At 49.1% G+C, this 27,408-nt stretch overlaps 2 protein-coding genes across 3 annotated transcripts in view; both read right to left on the minus strand.

The window, feature by feature from the left end:
- Window positions 1–5,049: 5,049 nt before the first annotated feature.
- On the minus strand, window positions 5,050–23,969 carry LOC100658435 (protein Shroom2). Of its 2 annotated transcripts, none has more exons than XM_023539684.2 (5): window positions 23,697–23,969; window positions 19,896–20,447; window positions 17,779–17,950; window positions 10,660–10,929; window positions 5,050–7,768 (listed from the first exon to the last, which is right to left on the minus strand). In XM_023539684.2, exons 1-5 carry the CDS (start codon window positions 23,786–23,788, stop codon window positions 7,502–7,504), a joined length of 1,353 nt encoding a protein of 450 aa, XP_023395452.2. In that variant the 5' UTR covers window positions 23,789–23,969; the 3' UTR covers window positions 5,050–7,501. The 2 variants fall into 2 exon arrangements, with proteins under 2 accessions (XP_023395452.2, XP_010598503.2); XM_010600201.3 differs by having other exon boundaries at window positions 10,660–10,932.
- Window positions 23,830–27,408, minus strand: part of LOC135227219 (protein Shroom2-like) — a 141,062-nt gene continuing 137,483 nt past the window's right edge. Inside the window, exons 8-9 of the mRNA XM_064278771.1 lie at window positions 23,952–24,353; window positions 23,830–23,902 (exon numbers count right to left, since the gene is read on the minus strand). Coding sequence (XP_064134841.1) covers window positions 23,830–23,902; window positions 23,952–24,353 — 475 coding nt within the window. The remainder of the gene's footprint in view (window positions 23,903–23,951; window positions 24,354–27,408) is intronic.

Raw genomic sequence — 27,408 nt, forward strand, 5'->3', positions numbered from 1 at the left:
ACTCAGAGCGACCCTATAGGACAGAGTAGAACTGCCCCAGAGTTTCCAAGGAGCGCCTGGCAGATTTGAACTGCCGAACTCTGTTAGCAGCTGTAGCACTTAACCACTATGCCACCACGGTTTCTACCACTACACCACCAGGGTTTCTACCATACGATCCAGCAATACTACTCCTTGGAATACATCCTAGAGAAATAAGACCCTTTACACGAACAAATAAGAGCCTTTACATGAACAGACAGATGCACACCCGTGTTCACTGCAGCACTGTTTACAATAGCAAAAGGATGGAAGCAACCAAGGTGCCCATCAATGGATGAATGGATAAATAAATTATGATATATTCACACAATCGAATACTATGCATCAATAAAGAACAGTGATGAATCTGTGAAACATTTCATAACATGGAGGAATCTGTTATGCTGAGTGAAATTAGTCAGTTGCAAGAGGACAAATATTGTATAAGACCACTATTACAAGAACTAGAGAAATAGTTTAAACTGAGAAGAAAACATTCTTTTATGGTTATGAGAAGGGGGAGGGAGGACGGGTGGGAGAGAGGTATTTACTAATTAGAGAGTAAATAAGAACTACTTTAGGTGAAGGAAAGACAACACACAATACAGGGGAGGTCAGCACAACCTGACTAAACCAAAAGCAAAGAAGTTTCCTGAATAAACTGAATGCTTCAAAGGCCAGTGTAGCAGGGGCAGGATTTTGGGGACCGTAGTTTCAGGGGACATCTTAGTCAACTGGCATAATAAAATCTATTAAGAAAACATTCTGCATTCCACTTTGAAGAGCGGTATTTGGGGTCTTAAATGCTAGCAAGCAGCCATCTAAGATGCAGCAACGAGTCTCAACCCACCTGGATCAAAGGAGAATGAAGAACACCAAGGACACAAGGTAATTACGAGCCCAAGAGGCAGAAAGGGCCACATAAAGCAGAGACTACATCAGCCTGAGACCAGAACTAGATGGTGCCCGGCTACAACCGATGACTGCCCTGACAGGGAGCACAACAGAGAACCCCTGAGGGAGCAGGAGAGCAGTGGGATGCAGACCCCAAATTCTCCTAAAAAGACCAGACTTAATGGTCTGAGACCTGGTGGTCTTGGCTCCCTGACCTTCTGTTGGCCCAGGACAGGGACCATTCCCGAAGCCACCTTGTCAGACATGGATCAGACTGGACAATGGGTTGGAGAGGGATGCTGGTGAGGAGTGAGCTTCTTGGATCAGGTGGACACTTGAGACTATGTTGGCATCTCCTGCCTGGAGGGGAGATGAGAGGGTGGAGGGGGTTAGAAGCTGGTGAAATGCACACGAAAAGAGAGAGTGGAGGGAGGGAGCGGGCTGACTCATTAGGGGGAGAGTAATTGGGAGTATGTAGCAGGGTGTATATAAGTTTTTGTGTGAGAGACTGACTTGATTCGTAAACTTTCACTTAGAGCACAATAAAAAGTATATAAAAAAAGTTAAATAGGATTTTTATTGCAGGTGTTTTTTTTTCTTTTTTATTACTATGCTCTGTGAATCTCTATAAGAGGAATACAGTATGGGCTTCTCTAACTCACTAAATGGAGCAAAAGGAACCCGTTATTCTGCTGGATCAGACTGCTGTTACACTGCCAGCCAGCACTGCTCTGTCGTGGACTGTTCCTGATTTGCACCTTTGAAAAGAGGTATCTTTCATCAGTTACATCCCTGGCTTCACTGAGCACTCCCACCTTCCTTATTTGAGGGGTTAGAAGATTAGCACTAAGCATGCTTATGACGAAACTTCCTATTAGGGTTTGCCTCAATGCCCTCTCCTGTCTTACCTGCCTGGGGCACACATAACGCTCCTCCCTAGCTGGATCCTGGAACAGAAGAGGCTGAGGTGGGGAGAAACCAGGAGGATACAGGGAGCAAAACTGAGAATGAGGCTGAAGAAGTTCATATTTGTTTTCCTCAAGCTGTTACTTTTGGCTTTTTGAGCCTTTCACACATACTGTCATTAGCACTTAGTCCACAGTACTGCCTGTGCCTGTACGTGGTGGGTATGCAATACACTACACGTCATGAAAGAAAAGGATGGCAGCTACTCTGCTCAGTGAATTGTACTGTGCTCCCAGCTGTTCTATTTATTCACTTTTGTAAAAATAATATTTTGTTTCTGATGAAGGTTTACACAGCAATTTAGGTTCCCATTCAACAATTTCCGCACAGGTTGTTCAGCGACATTGGTTACATTCTTCAAAATGTGTGAACATTCTCATTTTTTTTTTTTTTTCGTTCCAGTTGTTCTGTTTCCATTAATGTAGCTTCCCTGTTCCCTTACATTCTCACCTTTGTTTTAAAGTAATTGTTTGGTCTCATATAGACGGTTTTTTAAAGAAGCACAGTACTTACAGGTGATATTCATTATTTTTTTAGTCAATTTGCTGTTTATCTACAAGGTGTCCTCAGGAGTTAGTTTCAGTTCAAGGTATGGAAGTATCTGTTGTAGGACAATAGTCCTGGGGAGTCCTCCGGTTTTGGCCGGTCCAGCAAGCCTGGTTTTTTTGTTTTGTTTTAGGAACTTTAGGTTCTGTACCACATTTTTCTCCCACTCTATCAGGGTCCATCTATTGTGGCCCTGAATAGAACGGTTGGTAGTGGTAGCGGGGTACCACTATCTAGTTCTTCTGGTCTCAGGGTAGATGAGGTCGTGGTTCATGTAAACTATCTGTCCTATCAACTAATTTCTTCTTTGAGTCTCTGGTTTCCTTCTTTCTCTTTTACTCTGGACCTATTTATTCACTCTTAATAATCACTCTTTTAAAGAATAAATTAATTGTCCTCTCTGTACCAAGTACTGGGTCAACAATCACAGGTAAGCAGGAAACCTGCTCCTCGAGGGGCTTCAGGACTAGTGGGCAAGTCTCTTATGTAAACTAATAAACTCAATAAGGGATTATAGGTGCTGGAATTAGCTTTGCATGCTGCCATGACCCACACTATGGAATACTGATCATATTAGATCCTTCTGTTTATGATAAAATATGAACTTTAAAGTGCCTCTTGGATACCACATTAAAGCACTAGATGGTTACAACAAAACACAAGAAAAGGAGCTTTGGATGAGGCTGAAGGAAAAACTCCCTTAAAATTAAAAAAAATAATAATAACTTTTCATTTTGCAGTAATTTCAAACTTAGAAAAAATTTTGCCAATACCACAAATAACTCCACATATTTTTTCACCCAGATTTCCCAAATGCAAACAACCTACATTAGCCACACCGCAATGATGAATACCAAGAAATTAATGTCAATACTTTCATCTACAGACCTTACTCACACTCCACCAGCATGTCTCTTGTGGTCCAGGATTCGATACAGAATCACACGAGTTGCCTTTTGTTGTCGTGTTGTCTCCTCTCAGTAAGAGCAGCTCTGCAGTTTGTCTTTTATGACCCGAACCCTTTGAAGAGAACTTCAGTTTGGTTTTTGAAGACTCTTCCTCAATTTGGGTTTGTCTGATGTTTCTCAGTTAAACTCCAGTTGTCTGACCTTCAGTCCCAAGAACCTACTCCAGGACACACACTTCTCGTCCTACCAGCCAGAGAACTCAACTGTCTCTTTGGAGTGGCTGTGACACCTGTGACCACAGATGGCATTTCCTCCAGGTCCCAAGGACGGAGGAGGAAAACAGGATTAACAGCCAACACGCTCCTGCATCACACATGATTTCTAAGCACTTTAACATATATTAAGAAATCCCTTGGTAGTGCAAACAGTTAAGCGCTCGACTGCAAAACAAAAGGTTGGAGGTTCGAGTGCACCCAGAGGCACCTACGAAGCAAAGCCTGGGGAATCTACTTCTGAAAAACCAGCACAGTTCTAGTCTGACACACCTGAGGTCGCCATGAGTAAGAGTCAACTTGAAGGCAACTGGTTTGGTTCGGTTTACCATGTCAACCTATTTAACGTCACAGCGGCCCATCTCAAGTTACCACTGAGGAGAGTGCAGCCCAGAGGCTACGTCACTTGCTCGCAGCCAGATGACTAGGAGGGGACCCAGGTGGCTTTGCTCTAGGCAACATGGCTCCAGGGTTCAGGAAGCTTAGTGGATTCTCCATCAAACGGACCCCGGTGTGGGAGGCTGAGTCCTTCAGGCCCCAATTCTTCACCCCTGCCCGTATCCACATTCTTTGCCATGGGACTTCACGGTTCCTTCCATTGAAGGGGGTAGGGCCCAGCCACGTGACTCTCTTTGGCCAACGGAAGGTTAAAAGCCAGTTGCTGTTGACTCCAACTCATGGCGCCCCTGTGTGTGTTAAGCAGAGCTGTCCTCCACAGGGTTTTCAATGGCCAATTTTCCAGAAGTAGATGGCCAGGCCTTTCTTCTGAGGTGTCTCTGGGTGGACTTGAACCTCCAACCTCTAGGTTATAGCAGCTGAGCACACTAACCGCCCAGGCACTCCTAATGGAAGGTTAGCAGGTGTGATGTGATCCACGATGTGAAAAGCACCTTTGGGACTGGGCTTGTTGTGCATTTGCCATGGACATGCCCCCAGCCTGCTGGTCCTGTGAAGCACAGCCCAGCCTAGGTGGGCCTGCTGACCTATAGACTCATGAGCTCAACAAATACCCCTCGATTACACTGCTGACATCTCACAGGTATTTGTTATGCAGCCTTAGCACGGCAGTAGCTAACTGATACACCCCATACCGTGGACTTCTTCCTGGAGCCCTGGTTGCGCAGTGGTTAAGAGCTCGGCGCTAACCAAAAGGTCAGCAGTTCGAATCCACCAGGCACTCCTTGGAAAACCTATGGGGCAGTTTTACTTTGTCCTATAGGGTCGCTACGAGCTGGAATCAGCTTGATGGCAATGGGTTTTGTCTGGTTTTAGCACATGCATCAGGCTTTAACTAGACTGGCATCAGTAGTCACACACCTACACACAATCACTTAATAGATAATTTACTCCATGGTTTAAGGCTCTGACACATGGTAAGGATACGTCAATTTTTTAAAAAGACGGACTGTGAGTAAATCAAAGACATGGTGCATTCACTCGAACAGACAGTAAATTTATTTTGTTACACAGTCAAGCAGGATGATCTGTTGATAGGTACATGTTAAGTGTCCAGCATGAAATCTGTACACATTTTCCACGGTGGGTGGGCTGCAGGAAAGGAGCCCCAGGCCATTCTCCTGACTGAAATCTTGCTACAGAGCACTCCACAGCTGAGTTCAGACAGACAGAGGTGAGGAGTCAGCCACACCCTGCCCCGGAAAGCCCAGGGCCAACCCTAGCACCAGATTGTTTTTATATGCCAGAAGAGAACTATATACAGAGTGTGTACATCGACTCCCTGGAATCTTTGGGTCCCCACTAAGCAGACAACTGAAGAGACATGTAGGGGAATGGACGGGCCGGTTGTGATGAAACGGGCTTTGCTTTGCTAAAAGGAGAACACAGTGCGGTATATGCTACGTACGAGAAAGCCCAAAGGCAGAAAACCAAAAGGCTGAAGACAAGACACACGGATTCTATTATTCCCATTTGGTACACACAGCACAGAGGTGGTGGAGGGGAAGAATCACAGGTGAAAGAATGTGTGTTTTGTCTAACTGAAAAACCAAATGCACTGAAGCCATCCATGTCTTCTCTGCTCGGAGAGAGACGGAGGTTTGGGGACAGTCAGCTCCATCTTTTGTGACCCGACCAGGTCTAATAACAAGTGACAAATGGGCAATAAAGAGGAGAAACACAGGCTTTTCAAATCAGAAAGAGCTGGCTTTAATAGGAGTACCAACCTGTGAAAGAACACTGAGCTTTCTGAGCTGGGGTGACTGCCAGAAAGGTGGTTGACCCCTGTGTGACTGGCACATGCCAGTCTAGCTCCATGGCTCCACAGGGTGCATTCACATTAGGGTGGCAGCTCTGCAGCCCAGCACACGGCTGATGGCTTGAGCAGGGTGCGTTTCTCCTCCTTAAAACTGTTCCGTGTTTTGGTAAGGCTGTGGTCACTGTTGACCCAGGGAAATCGCCCCACCTTCTGGAAACCTTCGTTTATGGAAATAAAGGGAAAAGAAGATGAAAAGGATCCCTTAATACAACCAATGTCCTAATATTACTGAACAGGAGAGCATCCAGGAACTCGCTCACCGTTAACCATGCATTTAACTGGATGGAAACTTTTGAAGAAACACATGAGATGACTAAGGAGGTTCTACGCCGGCAACTGGAGGTTGCACATCTTCTCACGTGCATATCTTACGTGTGTGTCCTCTTTGGTGAAGGTCTGTTCAAGTGTCCCACCCATTTTTTAATTGGGCTGTTTGTTTTCTTACCATTGAGTTCTCAGTGTTCCTTATACAGTCTGGATACAAGTCCTTCATCAGATACCGGGTTTTCAAATATTTTCTCCCAACTGTGACTCGCCAATGGGAAATGACAGCTAGATAGTATGTTTTCCACGAACAGACTCACTTTAGAATCCCGGAGTCTCCACCAATCAAAGGAGCACCAAATCTCTCAAGTCCATGGCAGAACAAAATGGTATTTTGACGTTGTAGGGTTTACAGGCCCTCTGAAGACCAGCGGGAGGGTTCTGACAATAAATGGAATGTTCTCTCACAGCATGGTCACAGGTTTTGGGAGGCAACAAGAGGACAGCAGCCAACTGTCATGACAGATCACCCATCCACAAAACAGATGGGCAGGGGGAAACATAACTTAAAAAATACTAAGTTGGTCTCATGAAACAAATATCCAACAAGCACATTATCACTAGACACACTTCTTAACCCAACTAATTTGCTTGGCGGGAAAACGTCCTTTGAACCGTGCTGTCGAGCAGGAAGCACCTGAGCTACCTGTCTGCTTTGTGCGTGAGTGTGTTTAACGACTGCGTTAAGTGGCGACTTTCGTCTGAGAACGAGTGAACCCAACACTTGGGCTATTTATTTCACAGCAGGTTTTTAACCACTAGGAAATGATCCACCACACCAAACCGTTAATAAATTATTATTATCTCCACCATCACGATGTTTGCTGGGCCCAGAAACACCAGGATACGGCTGAGACGACCCATGCTCATGCTGCCCCTTCAGCAGAGACAAAACCCACATGGCGGCTGTGTCCTGGAGGCAACGTGAGCGACAATGGCACCAGGCTCCCAGTGGCAAATGCTCACTGGTGTCCCAGCGTCAGTACAGCACCCGAAGACAGGGGAACAGCAGGCTGACCCTCCAGGTAACCACTGCATGTACAACTGCGCCAGCGTCCAGTGTGGAGACTCGGTGCAGGGTCACATTTGAGGAAAGGACCAATAACGAGCTGCCCAGCTCAGCCATGCAAAGGGAAACCAAACAATTAAATACAGCATCCCAAACAAACAGAGGAGTTATTGCTTTTCCAAGAGCCATCTTGCAGGGGACAGTCTCTCCAAGGCTCAACCACAGGGTGGGCTGCCCTGGCCGCTGGAGTTGGGCTGGGCCTCTCCCTACTCACCACGGGAGACCCCTATTTGTTATGCTCAGGCTGGAGGCTGTCGAGCAGACATTTGAGCTGCTCCTCGCCGAGGTGGATCTTGTCCTCCAGCTCCCGCTGCTCAATGATGAGGGCCGACTTCATCTTCACAAAGTGCTTGTGGTCTGCCAGGTTTTCCTCGCTGAGGTAGCTGGCCAGGATGTCAAACACGACGCGCTCCCGTCGGTCCAGGTTCTCCTTGAGCTCCTTGGCATCTTCATGCTGCTGGGTGAGGACCCTCCGCTTCTCCAGCAGCAACTGCTGTGGGAACAGAGACACAACCCAGTCAGGCAGGACCACAGCACGGGTCACCCTGCTTGTCACCCTGGGGTCTGCTCCCACAGCTGTCCACCAGGTTACCAATGGGGACCTGGAGTCCCCTACCCCAAGGACCAGAGACCTGATGGGTTCTGCATGGCTCTCAGTGTGTGAGGTGGACAGCGCCACCTTGTGGCCACAGCAGACCCAACCCTAGCCCTCCCTAAGCCCCTCATGGCCTGAGTTTCCTCCCACAGTTCCTAGGGAGGAACAAACACTTAACATGCTTGGCTGCTGACCCAAAGGTTGGTGGTTCGTATCCACACAAAGGCACCTCGGAAGAAAAGCCTGGTGATATCCTTCTGAAAAATCTGCCAATGAAAACCTGTGGAATGGAGTTCTACTCTGACACACATGGGGTTGCCATGAGTCGGAATTGACTTGATGGCAACCGGTTTTTACAGGCCTTAAGTGGTTAGCAAGAATAGTGGTAAGCAGAACAATCAAGGGACTAAAAGATACAGAATTTTGAGATGTTCCCCCCCAAAAAAGGGATTTTGAGATGCCCAAAAGGATAGTACAAAGGACCAGCACTAGGAGTGAGCCACTAGGAGTGTGCCAACGCCCTTTCTATGACGTAATTGCAGAAAGGTTGGCAAAAGGAAAATATTGTAAGGAAACTCCAGAGAAGGATTTCCAGACCCTTCAGGCAGAAGAGGACGGAGTCTGTGGGTATGTTTATGAAAGCGGACATGTGACCATGCTGGGGGAGGCAGGAGACTGAGATGACACAGGGCTGTGAATGGGGTCTGGCTGGGGATTGGGATCCTTGATCCTAACAGGAGTCCTGCTCTGGCGGACACGGAAGACCCCGCTTCCGAAATGAGAGCTGCCACAACACGCCACTCACAATCACACTCTGCCTGCAGAACACCCTCCTGGGTTCCCTAAGCTCAGCGCTTAGTGAAAAGCACACAAGGACACCATGGAGCTCAAGGAGGAAGAGATGAAGACCATGGAGCTCAAGGAGGAAGAGATGAAGTCGTTTAATGTCTTCAGATGCAGGCTGGTGGTTTCCAACAAGCACCTGCGGCCCTGGCTCAGAGCAGCAAGGCCCTGATAGTAGCTGTGCGTGCCCATGAGCCTAAGGGTCCCACATCTGCCTTACTGAGCACAAAGCACTTTGAGCCAAGGTCAAAGAATTCAGGTCTAAAAGTCATGAATGCAATCAATAGCTTGGTCAAGGTCACTGTTGCTCATGTTATAGAACTGTACCTTCCATACCAAATTTCGATGTTATGAGATTCCTACGTGAAATGCTGTAAAAAAAAAAAGAAAGAAAAGAAAATGTAGGCTGGCAAATGCCAGGGGCTCATTTATGGCACGTGAGCTTCTGCATTGTATCCGGGCATCAGGATAGCCACAGCCTCCTGCCGCTGCACAGCTTTGCGGTGGAAGCTCACCTATCGCCACACACAGGCCTCCAGGATGCAGCAACACTTTGCAAAACGCGGGACACACAGAAAGCATTCCATAAAGGCTAGCTGGTGCCATGGTTATCAAGACAGAGGCTGATAGCAGGAACTGCACTTTGTGGGTTGCTTCCATGATGGGCCGGTGATAGCCTTTCAGGGCACCTGCCTGCAGTGACCACACCAGTACCCCTGTGGCTCTGCCCTTGGAAAGCAAACTGCAAACTGCCCACTTTTAACCCTTGTCTGGGAACACCTGGACCTTTGGATACAGTATTTTCATGCGAAAGGGCAAAGTAAAGCAGGCGAATCCTATCCAAAGGGGACAGAGACACTCACGGACTGCAGAGATGGGGACTGGGTTATTAAAATCAGCAAGGGTCGGGACACACTGAATAAAGAGAAGGAGTTTCGTGGGTACCCTCCGCCTGCATGTTTGTTTTCTATCGGGAAAGGGGGCACTACAGCTTTTAACACGTTAGCACACCCATCTCGGAACGTCTCAGCCTCCCCACAGCTCGGCTGCCTGACACACTGACTCTCCCCCAAGCTGGCCATGCAGGAGGTCCAGGCCGCGGCTCTGCACCTGTGGCATGGAAACGGAACCACTTCCCATAGGCCCAGGAAGGTGAAGCTGAAGGGCGGAGCCTCTCGGTGCCTCGGGTTCCTCATCTGTAAAATGGGCCTCAGGAGAGGCGTCCCTGGGTGGCGCCAGCGGTTAAGCCCTGGCACTCTATTCTGAAAAGTCAGCCACTGAGAACCCTGTGGAGCACAGTTGTACTGTGGTACACATGGGGCCACCATGAGTCCGAGTCAACTCGATGGCAGCTGGTTTTAGGGAAGCAATCACACACAACTGCGTGTGGTCAAAGTTAAAAAGAAAAGATACCATCTAGGAAGAGACAATGGGTAGGAATGAGCAGCGGGAATACGTGAAAAAATGTTAATAGGAGCCAACAGCTCTTTCTGAAGTCCACAGCAGCCCTCGGGCCGTGACGGTGCTTCAAGTCATTGCATCTTATTGGCAACTTTTTCCTTCAATTAAAAGGAAAGAGAGGAGTCCTTGGTGGTGCAAATAGTTAAGTGCTCAACTACTAAGTGAAAGGTAGGCAGTTCATACCCACCCAGGGCGCCGTGGAAGACAGGCCTGGTGATTTGCTTCTGAAAACCCTATGAATCGTTCTACCCTGTACACATGGGGTTACCGTGAGTTGCAATAGACACAAAGGCAAGTAACAACCACCTCCACCAAATGCTACACGATTTTTCCAAGAGGGGAGAGGGCGTGAGCACTGCTCAACATTTCGATAGGGTTCTGCATAAACTGGGCCCGGCTTTAAGGAATTCACTCTCTCAACACCCCAGGGCATGCCCTCCCGGGGACCACCGTCCCACTCCCAGCACAGCCGCGTGTATAGATACCCGGTCCCCAGGAGAAGCACTGTCGTCCAGGTTATTGAGGGCGTTCTCCACACGGGCCAGGCGGCCTGACAGTGACAGCAAGAGGTTCACCACCTTGTCCAGGTCCCCGATGAACATACGGAACTTGTCAAACTCGTTGGGCTTGCAGACATCTTTGGCGATGGCCTCCATTTCATCCCCGAGCTCGTTGTTGGCCTGGATGTCCTCCAGCAGCGTCTCCCGGGCTTCCCGCAACACCTGCAGCTTGCGACTGATGCTGTCAATGAGTTCCTGCTGTGCACAGGGCGGAGGGACAGTCATTAGGTCCCCCAAACGAGCACACCGCTTCCTGCTGGCCGCAGCGCCTACATTACCACACACACCATCCGAACTGGGGGAAGTTCGCTTCTGCAGCATTTAATAAGAACAGAGTGAGCCCTGGTGGTGCAGAGGCTGGGTGCTCGGCTGCTAACCGAAAGGTCGGTGGTTTGAACCCACCAGCCGCTCTGCTGAGAAAGATGTGGCAGTCTGCTTCTATAAAGATTTACAGCCTTGGGAACCCTATGGGGCAGTTCTACTCTGTTCTACAGGGTCGCTTTTAGTCGGAATCGACCCGATGGCAATGTGGTTTTGGGATTTAGATAATAAAGGAGTCATAAGACTGAAAGAAAATTAAAAAAACAAAACAAAACAAACAGTTACCACTGAGTCAGCTCCAACTCATGGTAACCCCATGTGTATCAGAGTAGAACTGTGCTCCACAGAGTTTTCAGTGGGTGATTTTCTGGAAGCAGATTATCCTGGTGGACTCAAACCTCCATTTGGTTAGCAGCTAGGTATGTTAATCGTCTGCACCAGCAACCCCTCTCAATAACAAAAAGAAAACAACCAAACTCATTGCCAGTGAGTCAATTTCAACTAATAGCAACTGTACCACAACCCCATAGACAGGGCAGAATTGCCCCATAGGGTTTCCAAGGCTTTAATCTTTATATAGAAGCAGACTGTCACATCTTTCTCCTGAGGGGAGGCTGGTGGGTTCAAACCCACAACCTTTCGGTAGCAGCAGAGCACTTAACAACTACACCACCAGGGCTCCTTATCTGCACCACGCAGGGACTCCAAAATCAGTTGCTGATGAGTTGGCTGTAATTCATGGCAACCCACGTGCGCTACAGCAGAACTGTGCTCCACAGGCTGACTTTTCAGAAGTAGCTCGCCAGGCCTTCCTCCTGAGGTGGCCGAATCACTGGCATTTAGCTTAAAGCAAAATAAGTATGTCCTTATTCTGGTAATGTCCTGTAAAATAATACTGGAGGCACGGCCTTCTGGTGATACCGAAGGTAGATTCTGTTCTAACCTCCATCTTCCCAAGGATTCAAAGGACCTATGTGGCACTTTGCGCTTCATACTTTGAAACTTGCAATTTAGATTCTTAAATGTACAACAGTTAGTGTGTCTATGTCCAGTACCCACTACTCGCCTGTCACTTTGTCCTACCGTGGGGCTTCTGTGTTCCTGTGAGGCTGGAAGCTATGCCACCGGTATTTAAAATACCAGCAGAGTCACCCACAGTGGACAGGTTTTGGCGGAGCTACCAGACTAAGACAGACTAGGAAGAAAGGCTTGGTGATCCACTTCTGAAACAACTGGCCACTGAAGACCTTATGAATTGCATCAGAACACTGTCTGCTGTAGTGCCAGAAGATGGGCCCCCAGGTTGGAAGGCACTCAAAATATGACTGGGGAAGAGCTGCCTTCTCAAAGTAGGGTTGACCTTAATGACGTGGATGGAGTCAAGCTTTTGGGACCTTCATCTGCTGATGTGGCACGACTCAAAATGAGAAGAAACAGCTGCGAACATCCATTAATAGCTGGAACGTGGAATGTATGAAGTATGAATGTAAGAAAATTGTGGTAGTCATCAAAAATGAAATGGACCACGTAAAGATTGATATCCTAGGCATTAGTAAGCTGAAATGGACTGGTATTGGCCATTTTGAATAAGACAATTATATGGTCTCCCAGGCCATGAATGACAAATTGAAGAGGAATGGCATCGCATTTGTGGTCAAACTAAGAACATTTCAATATCTATCCTGAAGCACAACGCTGTCAGTGATAGGACAATATCTACACGCCTATGAGAAGACCAGTTAATTCGACTATTATTCAAATTTACACACCAACCACTAAAGCTAAAGATGAGGAAATTAAGATTTTTACCAACTTCTGCAGTCTGAAATTGATCAAACATGCAATCAGGATGCACTGATAATTACTGGTGATTGGAATGCCAAAGCTGGAAACAAAGAAGAAGGATCAGTAGTTGGAAAACAAGGCCTTGGTGATGCCGAAGATCACGTTACACAATTTTGCAAGACCAATGACTTATTCATTGCAAATACCTCTTTTCAACAACATAAACAGTAACTATACACATGGACTTAATTGGATGGAAAACACAGGAATCAAATCGAAAACATCTGTGGAAAGAGACGAAGGAGAAGCTCAATATCATCAGAATTAAGGCTAGGGGCCGATAGTGGAACAGACCATCAATTGCTCATATGCAAGTTGAAGCTGAAGAAAATTACAGGAAGTCTACAGGAGCCTAATTTAGAGATCATCTAAAGAACAGATTTGAGGCACTGAACTCTAATGACCAAGAACCAGATGAGTTGTGGAAGGACATCATACATGAAGAAAGCAAGAGGTCATTAAAAAGACTGGAAAGAAAGAAAAGACTAATATGGATGTCAGAGGAGACTCTGAAACTTGCTCTTGAACGTTGAGTAGCTAAAGCAAATGGAAGAAATGAAGTAAAAGAACTTAACAGGAGATTTCAAAGGGTGGCTTGAGAAGACAAAGTATTATAATGAAATGTGGACAGTTCTGGAGATGGAAAACCAAAAGGGAAGAACACCATTGCCATTTCTCAAGCTGAAAGAACTGAAGAAAAAAGTCAAGCCTCGAGTTGCAATTTTCATGCATTCTATGGGCAAAATACTGAAGGATGCAGGAAGCATGAAACAAAGATGGAAGGAATACACAGTGTCACTGTACCAAAAAGAACTGGTCGATATTCAACTATTTCAGGAGGTAGCAAATGATAAAGAACGGATGGTACTAAAGGAAGAAGTCCAAGCTGCACAGAAGGCACTATGAAAAAACAAGGCTCCAGGAATTAATGGAATGCCAACTGAGATGTTTCAACGAAGGGATGCAATGCTGGAGGTGCTCACCCATCTGTGCCAAGAAATTTGAAGACAGCTACCTAGCCCACCGACTGGAAGAAATACATATTTGTGCCCATTCCAAAGAAAGGTGATCCAACAGAATGCGGGAATTATCGAACAATATCAATATCGCACATAAGTAAAATTCCGCTGAAGATCATTCGAAAGCAGCTGCAGCAGTGCATCGACAAGGAGCTGTCGGAAATTCAAGCTTGATTCAGAAGATGACACGGAATGAGGGATATCACTGTTGATGTCAGACAGATCCCGGGTGAAGCAGGAAATACCAGAAAGACGTTTCCCTGTGTTTTATTGACTACCCAAAGGCATTTGACTTTGGGTAGTCAATAACAAATTATGGGTAATACCGTGAAGAATGGGAATTTCGGAACACTTAATTGTGCTCATGTGGAACCTGTACATAGATCAAGAGGCAGTTGTTGGAACAGAACGATGGGATACTGGGTGGTTTAAAATCAGGAAAGATGTGAGTCAGGGTTGTATCCTTTCACTGTACTTACACATTCTGTATGCTGAACAAATAATCTGAGAAGCTGGACTACATGAACAAGAGTGTGGCATCATGACTGGAGCAAGACTCATTAACGATCTGTGATATACAGATGACACAACCTTGCTTGCTGGAAGTGAAGAGGACTTGAAGCACTGGCTGATGAAGGTCAAAGACCACACAGCCTTTCAGTATGGATTACAGCTCAACATAAAGAAAACAAAAATCCTCATAACTGGACCAATAAGCAACATCATGATCCAAACCGCAAAATTCACTGCCATCGAGTTGATTCCCACTCACAGCTAGCCTACAGGACAGAGTAGAACTGCCTTGTAAGGTTTTCAAGGATCAGCTGGAAGATTTGAATTGCCAACCTTTTGGTTAGCAACTAAGCTCTTAACCACTGCGCCAACAGGGCTCCCAATATCATGAGAAAATACTGAAGCTGTCAAGGATTTCACCTTACTTGGATCCGCAATCAACGCCCACGGAAGCAGTAGTCAAGAACTCAAACGATGTATTGCATTCAGCAAATCTGCTGCAAAAGACCTCGTTAAAGTGTTCAAAAGCAGAGGTGTCACTTTAAGGACTAAGGTGCACCTGACCCAAGCCATGGTGTTTTCTTAATCGCCTCACGTGCATGCAAAAGCTGGACAATGAGTAAGGAGGGCTGAAGAGCTGATGCATCTGAATTGTGGTGTGGGTGAAGAGTATCGAATATAACACGGACTTCCAGAAAACAAACTGTCTGGGAAAAAGTATAGCCAGAACGTTCCTTAGAAGTGAGGACAGGGAGACTTCGTCTGACCTACTTTGAACATACTATCAGGAGAGACCAATCCCTGGAGAAAAACATCATGCTTGGTAAAGTAGAAGGTCAGTGAAAAAGGGGAAGACCCTTAACGAGGTGGACTGACACAGTGGCTGCGACAATGGGCTGAAACATAGCAACGACTGTGAGGATGGTACAGGGCAGGGCAGTGTTTCATTCTGTTGTACGCAGGGTCATTGTGAGTCTGAACCGACTCCACAGCACCTATCAGCAACATATAAAACAAAGAAGTCCCCAGGTGGTACAACTAGTTAATGTGCTCAGCTGCTAACTGCGGATTGGAGGTTCAAGTCCACCAAGACGGGCCTTGGAAGAAAGGCCTGGTGATATGCTTCCTAAAGGTCCAGCTATTGAAAACCCTACAGTGGGCAGGTCTACTCTGGCACACAAGGGGTCGCCATGAGCAGGAGTCGACAGACCAGCAACTGGTTTATATAAAACAAAATGAAGTTTAAACAGTTGATTTGAATATTCAAGTCTGATGAAGGTTTTTAAAGCTCAGGCTGTTATAACAAAGACTATCCTATGTAAAACGGACCCCTGGAGGGCCAGGCACAGGGCAGTTTAGAAACTCTGATCCCAGAGGGAGTCGGCTCAGCTCAGCGGTGAGCGGCACACATGCCAGGGTGGGCACGCAGGAGTTTGGAGCCTTGCTGAAGCTCGCAGGACCGTGTTCTAGGGTCAGATGGGGGAGTCCTACCACGACCTCTAAGACTGCCGTGAAGGGGCTGAAATGAAGTAAGTGCAGTGTTTTGAGGCCAGTGGTTGGCATGCACTAAGTGCCTGGGAAATGAAAGTCATCATCGATCCCAGAAATGTGGGGTGAGAAGAAGCTGCAGAAATCGAACATAAATCGACTCTATCCCAAGGACTGATTCAGGCAGGAGAAGCCACTGCACAGGATACTATGCATTGCGTATGTAACCTGATTACCCACTGGGTTTATGTTGTTGTTGCTGGGTGCCATCGATTCTGACTCATAGTGACCCCATGTGGCAGACTAGGACTGCACCATAGGGTGTCCTAGGCTGTAATCTTTAGGGGAAGGAGCCCCGGTGGCGAAGTGGTTAAGCACTGGCCTGTGAACTGAAAGGCTGACTGTTCAAACCCACCAGGGGCTCCACAGGAGAAAGATGTGGCAGTCTGCTTCCACAAAGACTTTAGCTTAGGAAACCCTACAGAGCAGTTCTACTCTGTCCTGTAGGGTCACTATGAATCCGAATTGACTTGATGGCAATGGGTTTGGGTTTTGTAATCTTTGCAGGAGCAGATCACCAGGTTTTTCTCCGGTGCAGCCAATGGTGGGTTCAAACTGCCAGACTTGTGGTTAGCAGCCAAACACTTAACCTTTGCGCCACCATGGCTCCCTTCATCTTTATGACAGGTTAATTATTTTTTTACTTATCCCTGACAGGTGGGTGGTTTTGAAGGCATTTATGTACTTAAAAAAAAAACACTCCTCAAAACCAAAAACACATATTTGGAAGACAAGAATTCCAATCACGTCATACTGCATCAAAGCTCTCTCTACAAAAGAATTTCTTTGACTCAGCTTGTTCCCTTGCTCTGCAAGAATTTTCTTATCACCTGATGTCCTATCTCAGGTGGTTAGCAAACTTTTTCTGTAAAGGGCCAGAGAGTAAATATTTTAGGCTTTGTGGGCTGTATGTTCTCTGTGGAAACACAACTTTGCTGTTGGAGTGTGAAAGCAGCCAGGTCAATGAACAGAAAGGAATGAAGGTGGCTGTGTGCTAATAGGAGTCCCTGGTGGTGCGAATGGTAAACGTGCTTGGCTGCTCATCGAAAGGTCGGAGGTTCAAGTCCACCCAGAGGCTCCTCGCAAGAAAGGCTTGGCGATCTACTTTGGAAAAATCAGCTCCTGAAAGCCCTGTGGAGCACAGTTCTACTCGGACACTGATGGGTTGCCATGAGTCAGAGTCGAGTCAATAGTGACTGGTGAACCAATAAAACCTTATGCAGGTGGTGGGCCACATTTGGCCCCTGAGTTGTAGTTGCCAATCCCAATATTATAATTTTTATTGATCTGTTTGCTGGTCGTCTCTCCCATGAGAACATAAGCTCCCTCAGAGAAAAGTTGTATTCTGTCTTGCCTACTTTTCTCTATCCCCATGTACCCAGGCAAATTTTTGGAGCTGAAAAAATGATACGTTTTGGTTTATAAAGCACTTTTGGATCTACTGTTGGTTACCCAAGATACCTGGACTTGATATTCAGGGAAGGATATGTGACTGGCTGATACAATGAAGTCCACTCAGTTTTTATTGGTGTAGAAGGGACACCCCAGCTAAACTTAAATAGAATGATGCCGATTTAGATAACTGGACACTGGACCCCGTAGACAGGTCCAAGATAGGAACCAAACACTTAACCACAACGGGCTTAATGATGTTGCCCCAAATTTCATTGTTCTGTAGAAGCCGAACACAAGGGCATCTCAGATATCTGGCTGGGGCTCAGAGCTGGGGTACAAACGGTGGAGCTGATGCCGCCTACTGTCCCGCAGGCTGAGGTGACGGCTCTAGCTGCAGGCCTACCTTCTTCACCGACAGGTCATGGTCCAGGTCACTCCCTGAGTCCTCCTGGGCATCCTGCTGCTCCTTCAGATCCTTCATCTTGATTAGCAGCTCCGCCTTAGGGGCCGATGTGCTGTAGTACGTGGAGCTGGTGGCCAGGGACATGGCCGTTGCCACACTCGGCTCCTCTTTCCTGGAGGGGAACGTCAGAACGTGAATCGCTGACAGCGTGTGTGGCCGTGCCCCACGGCCCCTGCCCCCAGGTGTGACAAATAAGTGGTAGCTCTAAAACAAGAACACCAGCCAGGGAGACAGAATAGTAAGAGGGGAAAAAAAGAGGTGACCAGGTTAGAACTCCAAAGGCCTTGACAAATGGATAAAGTCTAAGCAGTCCCTGGGTGGCAACAACAATCAAGCTCTTGATGACTGGCCAAAAGGTTGGCAGTTCAAACCTATCTAAGGGTTCCTCAGAAGAAAGGCCTGACGATCTGCTTCCAAAAGGTCACAGCCTTAAAACCCCACGGAGCACAGCTCTACTCTAACACACAGGGTCGCCGTGAGTTGGCCCTGACTCGATGGCAGCTAACAACAACATGTTAGATCACTATCAAATTAGCACTAAAAACCAAAATGCAGGCTCTTCCAAGATTAGTAAATGGATAAAGTCTAGGGAATGCAGTTTTAAAAAAGGGCAAAGCACTGAACTGAGCAGGTGTGTCTAGAACTCTCCACTGTGGAGGCAAGGGTGCAGGCTGTCTTCACCGGGGCTCGAGTCCACGGTGACGGCATGTGTGTAACAATACAAACGGGACCCACATCCCAATTATGGTTCCTTCACGCCTTTCTGCCGGCTGCCACTCGTCCCTGTCGCTTTGGTCTGTTTTGTCCCATTTCCCTTTTTCTGCTGCATCTCTTTGGCTCTCCGACCTGCTGCCAATGGGGTGTAGAGTGACGACGTCCAACAGGAGAGATGGAACCACGTGCACTTTTGGGGTCAAATTGCTCAATAAGAAAGGCATCAAAGTGCTATTTACAAAACCAAGAAAAATTAATTTAGCCACTCATGTATACATAAAAAAGCCAACAACTCTCTAGCTCGGCTGCTAATCAAAAGGTCAGCAGTTTGAATCCACCAGCCACTCCTTGGAAACCCTATGGGGCAGTTCTACTCTGTCCTATAGGATTACTATGAGTAGGAACTGACTCGACGGCACCTACCAACAACATATTCAACCTGAGCCTTTACTCCTCTGATGATGGGATTTCTCCACCTTGGAGGAGTCCCTGGCTGCCGCAGGTGATTCAGTGCTCAACTATTAGGCAAATGGTTGAAGGTTTGAACCAACCCAGAGGTGCCTCAGAAGGAAGGCCTGGCAATCTGTTTCTGAAAGGTCACAGCCTTGAAAATCCCACGAAACGTGGTTCTACCCTGCACACATGGGGTTGCCATGAGTCAGCAACAACTTGACGGCAACTAACAAGTCCACCTCGACACGACTGACATTTGGGACCGGATCATTCTTTGTGGTGGGGGCTGCCCTGTGCATTATAGGATGTTTTACAGCACCCCTGGATTCTGCTCATTAGATGCCAGCAGCATGCCCCCCTCATCCCAAGTTCTGACAGCCAGGTCATCGCCAAACGTCCCCAAAAGGCACAGCTCTCCTTGGTGGGGGCACCTGGGCGCCGGGGGGCTCGGGCTTGGCTGCCCGGGGTTCGGGCGGCTCCCCGGACTCGGCGCCCTGCCACGTGTACACGCACAATTGCCCCCAGCTGACAACCCACTGTCTTACAGAAAGGAAACCTGTGAGCATTACTCTAGGTCAAATGCCTCAAGCCAGGAAAGCTGGGGGCTGGGGGGTGGGCTGTAGTGGGTATTTTCATGCCCTTCCCAGGTCCCCAGGTAATTGCATCCAGGGATAACACCAGCCAGGGTGCCTTTAACTTCTCTCTTGAGGCATCACAATCAAGCCAAAAAGGGCTAAGCATCGCGGCAGGCCCCCTGAAAATCCATCCACTCCAAAGCAATCCTGGAAGCAGGAGAGCCCTTGCTACTTGCCACCACCCCATTTCTGCCTACGAGACAGCAGGCGGAATCACAAGGGTCAAACGCCCCAACTGGGGACAGCGTTACTCACTTGTCCTCCATTGTCCGCGGGGAGGGGCCTTTGGGGAGCAGCTTTCTCCGCTGCTGGGCCTCCTCCAGGAGTTGCTCGTCCTTGGGGAAAATGCCCCCCATCAGGTCCATGGTGGTCTTCATCTTCACACTGGGGTCCAGGACGTCAGCCAGGGACCGGTCCTTCCCCACGATCTCACGGGCCAGCTCCTCAGACTTAAGGTCCTCTGCTGTCTTCTCTTTGGCCTTCATGTAGCTGAGCCCCCCAGGGGAGGCACAGCTCTCCTTGGTGGGGGGCACCTGGGCGCCAGGGGGCTCGGGCTCGGTCGGCCGGGCTCGGGGTGGCTCCCCAGACTCGGCGCCCTGCCGAGTGTACACGCAGAAGCGGGAATAGGACTGCTCTGATGTGCTCAGCGTCTTGATCTGGTCGCGCTCCAGCCCGCTGGGCAGGGTGGGCGGCTCGGCAGGCTGGGCCAGGCCCTGGCGGCTCTCTTTCTCGGGCTGGCTCTCTGAGTGCACGATCTTGATGGGCACCATCTTCACTGTCGTGTTGTTCTCCATCAACCGCTCAATTCTACAAAGAGCAGAACTGTCAGAAGGCAAAGCATGCCCTGGCCAGCACTCCGCAGGCTGCTGCCCTCCCTCCCCTCCCAGCGGGGGAAACCTGGCTCAAAGACCCCCAGAGCCGGAGCTGGGGGGGGTAGCCACAATCCATCGCATGTGCCCAGACAGGCTCGGCACATTCCCTGCACCCCTAACTCGGTTTCCTGTCATCAGCCGCCCAGGGACCTTCCCACCGGTGCACAGTATTCCCCGCCACCATGGGTTCTGACGATGCCTTGTGGGGTCATGTGGCCAGCGTGTGACAACTGTTTGATTTTCTCAAATCTGCAACTGATGAGCAGTCTTCACAGAATTGTTGTGTCTTATGTCAGTGCCCCTCGGAGCACAGCCGGTGCTGGCCTGCAGATGCTGGGCACATTCTCAGGGCACCGGACACGACCTCTTCTATAAGGACTGGGACTATCTTCACCTGATGCTGAGCTCCACCCGCTCCCCCCGCCCCCGCCAAGCCCGCATCAAAGCTCGCTCACAGGCTCCTGTGCATCCCACATCTTGCCCTCAACCAGGAGTCCACCTTCCATCCAGCTCGCAGCCCTCGACTCACCTCCCATCCACCACACAACCCTCTACTCACCTCCCATCCACTTCCCAGCCCTCCACTCACCTCGCATCCAACTCCCAGCCCTCCACCCTACCTCCCATGCACCACACAACCCTCCACTCACCTTTCATCCACCTCACAGCCCCCACCCTATCTCCCATCCACCATACAACCCTCCATTCACTGCCCGTCTACCTCCCAGCCCTCCACTCACCTCCCATCCACCACACAACCCTCCACTCACCTTCCATCCACCTCCCAGCCCTCCACTCACCTCCCATCCACCACGCAACCCTCTATTCACCTTCCATCCACCTCCCAGCCCTCCACTCTACCTCCCAGCCCAACACCCCACCACCCAGCCCTCCACTCTCCTACCATCCACCTTCCAGCCCTCCACTCACCTTCCATCTACCTCCTAGTCCTCTACTCACATACCATCTACCTCCTAGTCCTCTACTCACATACCATCTACCTCCTAGTCCTCTACTCACATACCATCTACCTCCCAACCCTCCACTCACCTTCCATCCACCTCCCAGATCTCCACTCATCTTCCGGCCCTCCACTCATCTTCCATCCACCTCCCAAGCTCTCTACTCTGACTCCCAGCCCTCCACCCCACCTTCCAGCCCATCACTCCAACTGCCAACCCTCCAGTGCACGTCCACTTCACCTTCATACAGTCTTTTCATACCAGTGAGATAAGGATCCCAGCAGCAAACAGGGAACACAGTGGCTTTGTGTCATTTCAAGTGGCTCAGGAAGAACATATTTCCTTTTTTTAAAGCCTCTCCGTGAAAGGAGCAGGGGAGACAGGGAGGAGGAGGAGGAGAGGGCAGAGAAAGTGCCTGGTCTACGAAGTGTTCTGTCTGTGACAACTGAGGCCCCAGTGTTTTCAGCCACACATGTCGGGGGCAGGGAATATGCCAGCGAGTTCCACCAGGACCAGATCATTTTAAAATATTGTTAAAAGTCATATCTAATAAACACAGCAGTCTGCTGCTGCCCAGGCACGTACACCCAAGGTATACAAAAAAAACAAAAAACCCAACCCCACTGCTGTTGATTTCGACTCATAGCGACCTTACAGGGCAGAGGAGAACTGCCTCATAGGATTTCCAGGAATGGCTGGTAGATTTGAACTGCTGACATTTTGGTTAGCAGCTGTAGCTCTTAACCACTGCACCACCAGGGCTCCTGCATGCATAGGACAGTGGGAAAAAAAGACCAGGCAAAATTTGCAAAACCAAAAATCAGGACTTGTGTCTAAGTCATTGAGCTGAAGCTACTCATACGACGTTGCACTATGGACCTGATTTCACTCAGCACAAGGAAAGCTATTGTGCCCCCAATTCAGTGTTGCTTTTCTCCTTAAACTGGTGGCTGGGGATGTAGTGTGGTTCTTGCCTGTTTCTAACAGTGTGGTCCTCAGGATAAAAGGAAATTATGTTGTCTTTTCTTCCCTTCCTCCTAAAGGAGGCATGGTGGCACAGAGATCAAACACTCGGCTGCAAACCGAAAGGTAGATGGTTCAAACACACCGGTGACGCCACCAGAGAAAGATGTGGCAGTTGGCTTCCGTAAAGATTACCCAAAAAGAAAAAGAAAAAAAAACCCGATGTCCTCTATAGGGTAGAGAACTGCCCTATAGAGTTTCCTAGGCCACTCTCCCCTTGTTTCAACAATTCACGGGCACTCAGGGAGTTGGTGTTTTTATATGGAAGAAGCCAAACCACCAGTGTCCTGGTATGCAGACTCAGCCTGTTGACACTGATCAACATCTTCAGGCCAAGGTCAAACCATGCCTGAACTTGTGACAATGGCACCATGGAATGGGACTGGTTTTCTCCCACCAGAAAAAAAGGTGTATGCCAGCTTAGCTTTGTAACTTCAAAAGATCTGAAAAAGAGGCAACGTGGAAACACTGGACGTCATGGCAATCACCACTTTCACCTCAGCGTCTAGTGCTTAGGTTAAGCCTGATTCTGAGTACAAATATGGCAAGTGCTTAGCAAAAGCGCCCTCTGGATCTGCAGATGGAGCAGTGGTGGCTCAGTGGTAGGACTCGCATCTTCCAGGTGGGAGGGAGACCCAGGTTCAATTCCTGGCCGATGTGCCTCATCCACAGCCACCACCCATCTGTCCGGGAAGGCTTGTGTGTTGCTGTGATGCTGAACAGGTTTCAGCAGAGCTTCCAGGCTAAGACTAGGAAGAAAGGCCTGGCGATCTGCTTCTGAAAATCAGCCAGTGAAAACCCTATGGCCCACAACAGTCTGATCCCAAGTGATCATGGGAATGGCATGGGACCAACTCACAGCAGCTAACAACAACAGTCTGCAGAAGCACCTAGAAAGGGACAGCTGGGATGGAGGGGGAGGGGGGACGCTGTCACTGACTTTACATCCCTCCTGTTTCCTGTGAAGGTGGGCTCTCCCCAATTCATTAAAATTTCGATGATGATAGTTATGGTTTTCCCACTGTGGTTATGCACCGGAACTGCCGTTAAAACTAAATGTTTTGAGCGGAAGCGAGGAGTCCACCAAAAATGACCCCAGAACCATCCACTGAAAACATACAGTGGCCAAGGAGCCACCTCCTGTGCAAGGAGGCTCCATAAATGGAGGAAGGTGTGGGGCTCTGGGTCCAGGACACTACCTTGTTGAGCTCTCATCCTGGATGAGCAGGGGGGGCTTGTCAGTTAGCTTCTGTGGCGCAAACTGCGGGGAAGGGGAGCGGGAGGTCTCCATGGTGGCTCTCTGTGGGTGCCCAGGTTTGGGCGGGTCCTCATTCACATGCTGGTGGTCATGCTCACTGGGGGCGGCCGGCGGGGCGTCATGGGGCCGGGCGACGGCAGGTGGGCTCTGGGAGACAGACAGTCGGCTCACACACACGTCCAGAGGGGCAGCTGGCGGGGCCTCAGTAGGAACAGCTCCCACGGCTGCACTGTCCAGCCCCCTGGCCCTCCGGGGCTCCCGCTTGGGCGGCGGGGGCCTCTGTGGGGCCGGCCGCTTGGTGAGGGGTACAGCGCTCACCACCCAGGCGTCCCCACCTCGCCCAGGCAGGGACGAGGAGGCGCTCGGGGCCGGGGGTCCTGAGCAGAGCAGTGGGAGCAAGTCTGCCGGGCTGTCCTCCTCTGAGTATCGATAATCACGAGGCAGCGTCCCCGCTCGGCACCGGCCTTTCTGGAGCAGCTCCGAGGCTTCTTGTGGGTGGGCGCTGCCCGCAGAGAGTGGAGACTGGCCCTGTGTCCGTGGGTGCGGTGGGTCCCCGCCTCCTCCTGGACTATCTCCCCAACGCTGCACACTGGCTGGTCTGCAGGAAAGATGAGAACATTAGCAAACGATTCCAATTCACAGCTCACTCCCACATTCCCAGTCCCAGCAACCAGTTAGGAAACCAGATGCCGTGGGGTCAGCTCCAACTCGTGGCGACCTCATGTGTGCAGAGTACAAATGTGCTCCACAGGGCTTTCAATGGATGTTTTTTTTGGAACTACATCACCAGGCATTTCTTCCAGGTACCTCTGGGTGGACTTGAACCTCTAACCTCTTGGTTAGCAGCATCTGTACCACCCAGGGACTCCAGGCTCCAGCAAGGTGACCTGAAAATCCCCTTAAACCACTTTAAGTTATTAAATCCCTGTACATTTTCCCACACCTCTCCCCGCTGCAACTCCCAACACAAGGTAAGGTATCTAAACGCACGTCAGATGACGTTGGGCTACATACTACATAGGAAATCAACTGAATACAAGGCATTAAGATACACACACACCAGATATAGATATACATACGTGTACACACAAACTATTTTTTTTTGCAAAAAAAACAAAAGGTTACACAGCAATTTCAGAAACAAATATGTGAAAGTTGTCACATGTTGCTATATTCAGAGCTGTGGCGGTGCCCTGATCTCTCCCTTTCTCCCCACGTTACGCATACCACGTACATGTTCATATGCACATACCTACACCATGTGCCGACAACTCATAGACACGCATGTTCATTGGCATGTTTACATGTGTCTTAGCTAAAGCTTCTGGGCCAACGATTGCCACACCTGCCATGCAGTCACCTGCAATGCCTTTGCAGACACCCCACTTCTGCCCACCCAGATAAAATGGGGCTCAGACAGGCTGTTTCCTTCAAGGTGACAGTTGAGTCATCCACTTCTCAGCAAACAGAGGCCCAGGAGGTAGAGACCAAGGGCGGAGAGAAGATGTAAGCTGTTCGCCAGCAGGCCAGGTGACACTCAGCACACAGAAGCCTGGGTCCCGGCTCCTCATGTGGCCAGGGGACACTCTCCTCTCTGTCTTACTAAAGGGGTACCTTCCAGTTACTGAAGAAGCACACAAAAGAACCCCGGCACTAAGGACTGGCTGAGGCCACTGGGAGGCAATGTGTCTTTCTAGAGTATCGGACAACTGCGCTCTTTATTCTCGGTGTACCCTTGTCTCAGTACCTGCCTCGCTGGCCTCTCATGGGAACATGAGCATGCCGCCTGCTAACCGCGACATATGCTCAGCATTCCCACTGCTGTGGATTTGACTGGACCTGTCTACGACGTCCCTGCCTCCCTGTTCCACGCAGGGATACCTGTTCACAGAGGTTCACTGCAGGGGAGCCTGGAAGGGCAGTGGCTATGTCACTGTTTGGAGCCCCTGAGCAGTGCAAATGGTTAAGTGACTACTAGCCAATAATGTCAATAATGAGTGTACGTGTGGGTACGTGTGCCTGTATGGTATCTGTGTGTAGATGTGTCTGTGCTGTGTGTATGTGTAGATCTGTTTGTGTGGTGTGTGTGCACACTGTGTAGGTGTGTCTGTGTTGTATGCGTGCACACTGTACACGTGGATATTGAGAACGTGTGCACATTGTGTGTGTGTTGTGTACGTGTGTATGCTATATACGTGAGTGTGCTACGTATGTGTGCAGATGTCTCTTGCTGTGTATGTATCCATGTGTCTGTGTGATACGTGTGTGCATGCTGTGCAGGTTGTCTGTGTATATGCTGTATACGTGCGTGTGCTGTGTACGTGTCGATGTGTGTCTGTGTGGTATGTGCATGCTGTCTGGGTGTATGCTGTATACGTGCATGTGCTGTGTATGTGTGCAGATGTGTCTTGCTGTGTATGTGTCGATGTGTGTCTGTGTGATGTGTGTGCACGCTGTCTGTTGTATATGTGTGCACACTGTGTATGCGGATGCTGAGAATTGTGTGCACACTGTGCGTGTGTGGTGTATGTGTGTATGCTGTATACGTGCATGTGCTGTGTATGTGTGCAGATGTGTCTTGCTGTGTATGTGTCAATGTGCGTCTGAGTGATGTGTGTGTGCATGCTGTGCAGGTTGTCTGTTGTATGTGTGCACACTGTGTATGTGTGGATGCTGTATACGTGCGTGTGCTGTGTATGTGTGCAGATGTGTCTTGCTGTGGATGTGTAGATGTGTGTCTGTGTTGTGTGTGTGTGCAGGCTGTGTTCTGTATGAATGCACACTGTGTATGTGGATGTTGTGAATGTGTATGTGTGCATATGTGTCTCTGTTGTGTGTGTATACTGTATACGTGTGTGTTGTGTATGTGTGTAGATGAGTGTGTTGTCTGTGTGTATGTTGTGAATATGTGCAGATATGCCAGTGTATCCGTGTATATAACCCTTTTTTGTACTTTTAAGGATAAAGTAAACGGTGACAGCAAACGCAGGGATAGAAAACCGGCAGGCGCGAGGAGTCTGCCGGGGAAAGCACGGGGGCAGCGTGGCTGGGTTTGCCCTGGGTCCTTGCACAAGCTCCCGGGGAGGTCAGTGACATCACACAAAGGGAAATTGGAAAGGCCCCTGCATTCCAGCATTCGGTCATTGATATTCCAGCCACGGTGGCTGTTCACTGGCAGGTAAACATGCTAACTGCATGTCGCCAAGGAGAGAGCTGCCAGACTATTCCACGGGCAGCTCCAGGTTGCAGAGGCACCCTTGGCCACCTGCCCAGGTGGACACTCACGGGCTCTGCTGAAGGGACGGGGAATGGACAGGCCTGAGCCAGGACTGCAGCCAACCAACCTACAGTGGAAAACTGGACTAAAAGCTGCTCAGAGGTTCACAGACACCATGACAGGACAGAAACCACCGGCTGCTGAGTCAGCTCCGACTCATGGCACCCCCATGTGTGTTAGGCTAGACATGTGCTCCATAAGGTTTCAGTGGCTGGTTTTTCAGAAGTAGATAGCCAGGCCTTTCTTTCAAGGCACCTGTGAGTGGACTCGAACCTCCAACCCTTTGCTTAGCAGCGCAGCGTGTGAACCACATGCACCCCCAGGGAGCCCTTCTACTATACAAGGAAAGAATCCCTTCAGCATCATTACTCAAATC

The sequence above is a fragment of the Loxodonta africana genome, chromosome Y (genome assembly GCF_030014295.1).
Source record: "Loxodonta africana isolate mLoxAfr1 chromosome Y, mLoxAfr1.hap2, whole genome shotgun sequence".
In the NCBI taxonomy this organism is placed as follows: Eukaryota; Metazoa; Chordata; class Mammalia; order Proboscidea; family Elephantidae; genus Loxodonta; species Loxodonta africana.

What these genes read in the sequence shown, in the direction of transcription:
- LOC100658435 (XM_010600201.3), bottom strand. Translation starts at nt 23,788, where the DNA reads ATGGAGACCTCCCGCTCCCCTTCCCCGCAGTTTGCGCCACAGAAGCTA. An exon ending in CAGGATGAGAGCTCAACAAG is followed by an intron (nt 20,448 to 23,696) that starts GTAGTGTCCTGG and finishes TGCTCTTTGTAG; the next exon opens with AATTGAGCGGTTGATGGAGA. An exon ending in ATGACCTGTCGGTGAAGAAG is followed by an intron (nt 10,933 to 17,778) that starts GTAGGCCTGCAG and finishes CCCTGTGCACAG; the next exon opens with CAGGAACTCATTGACAGCAT.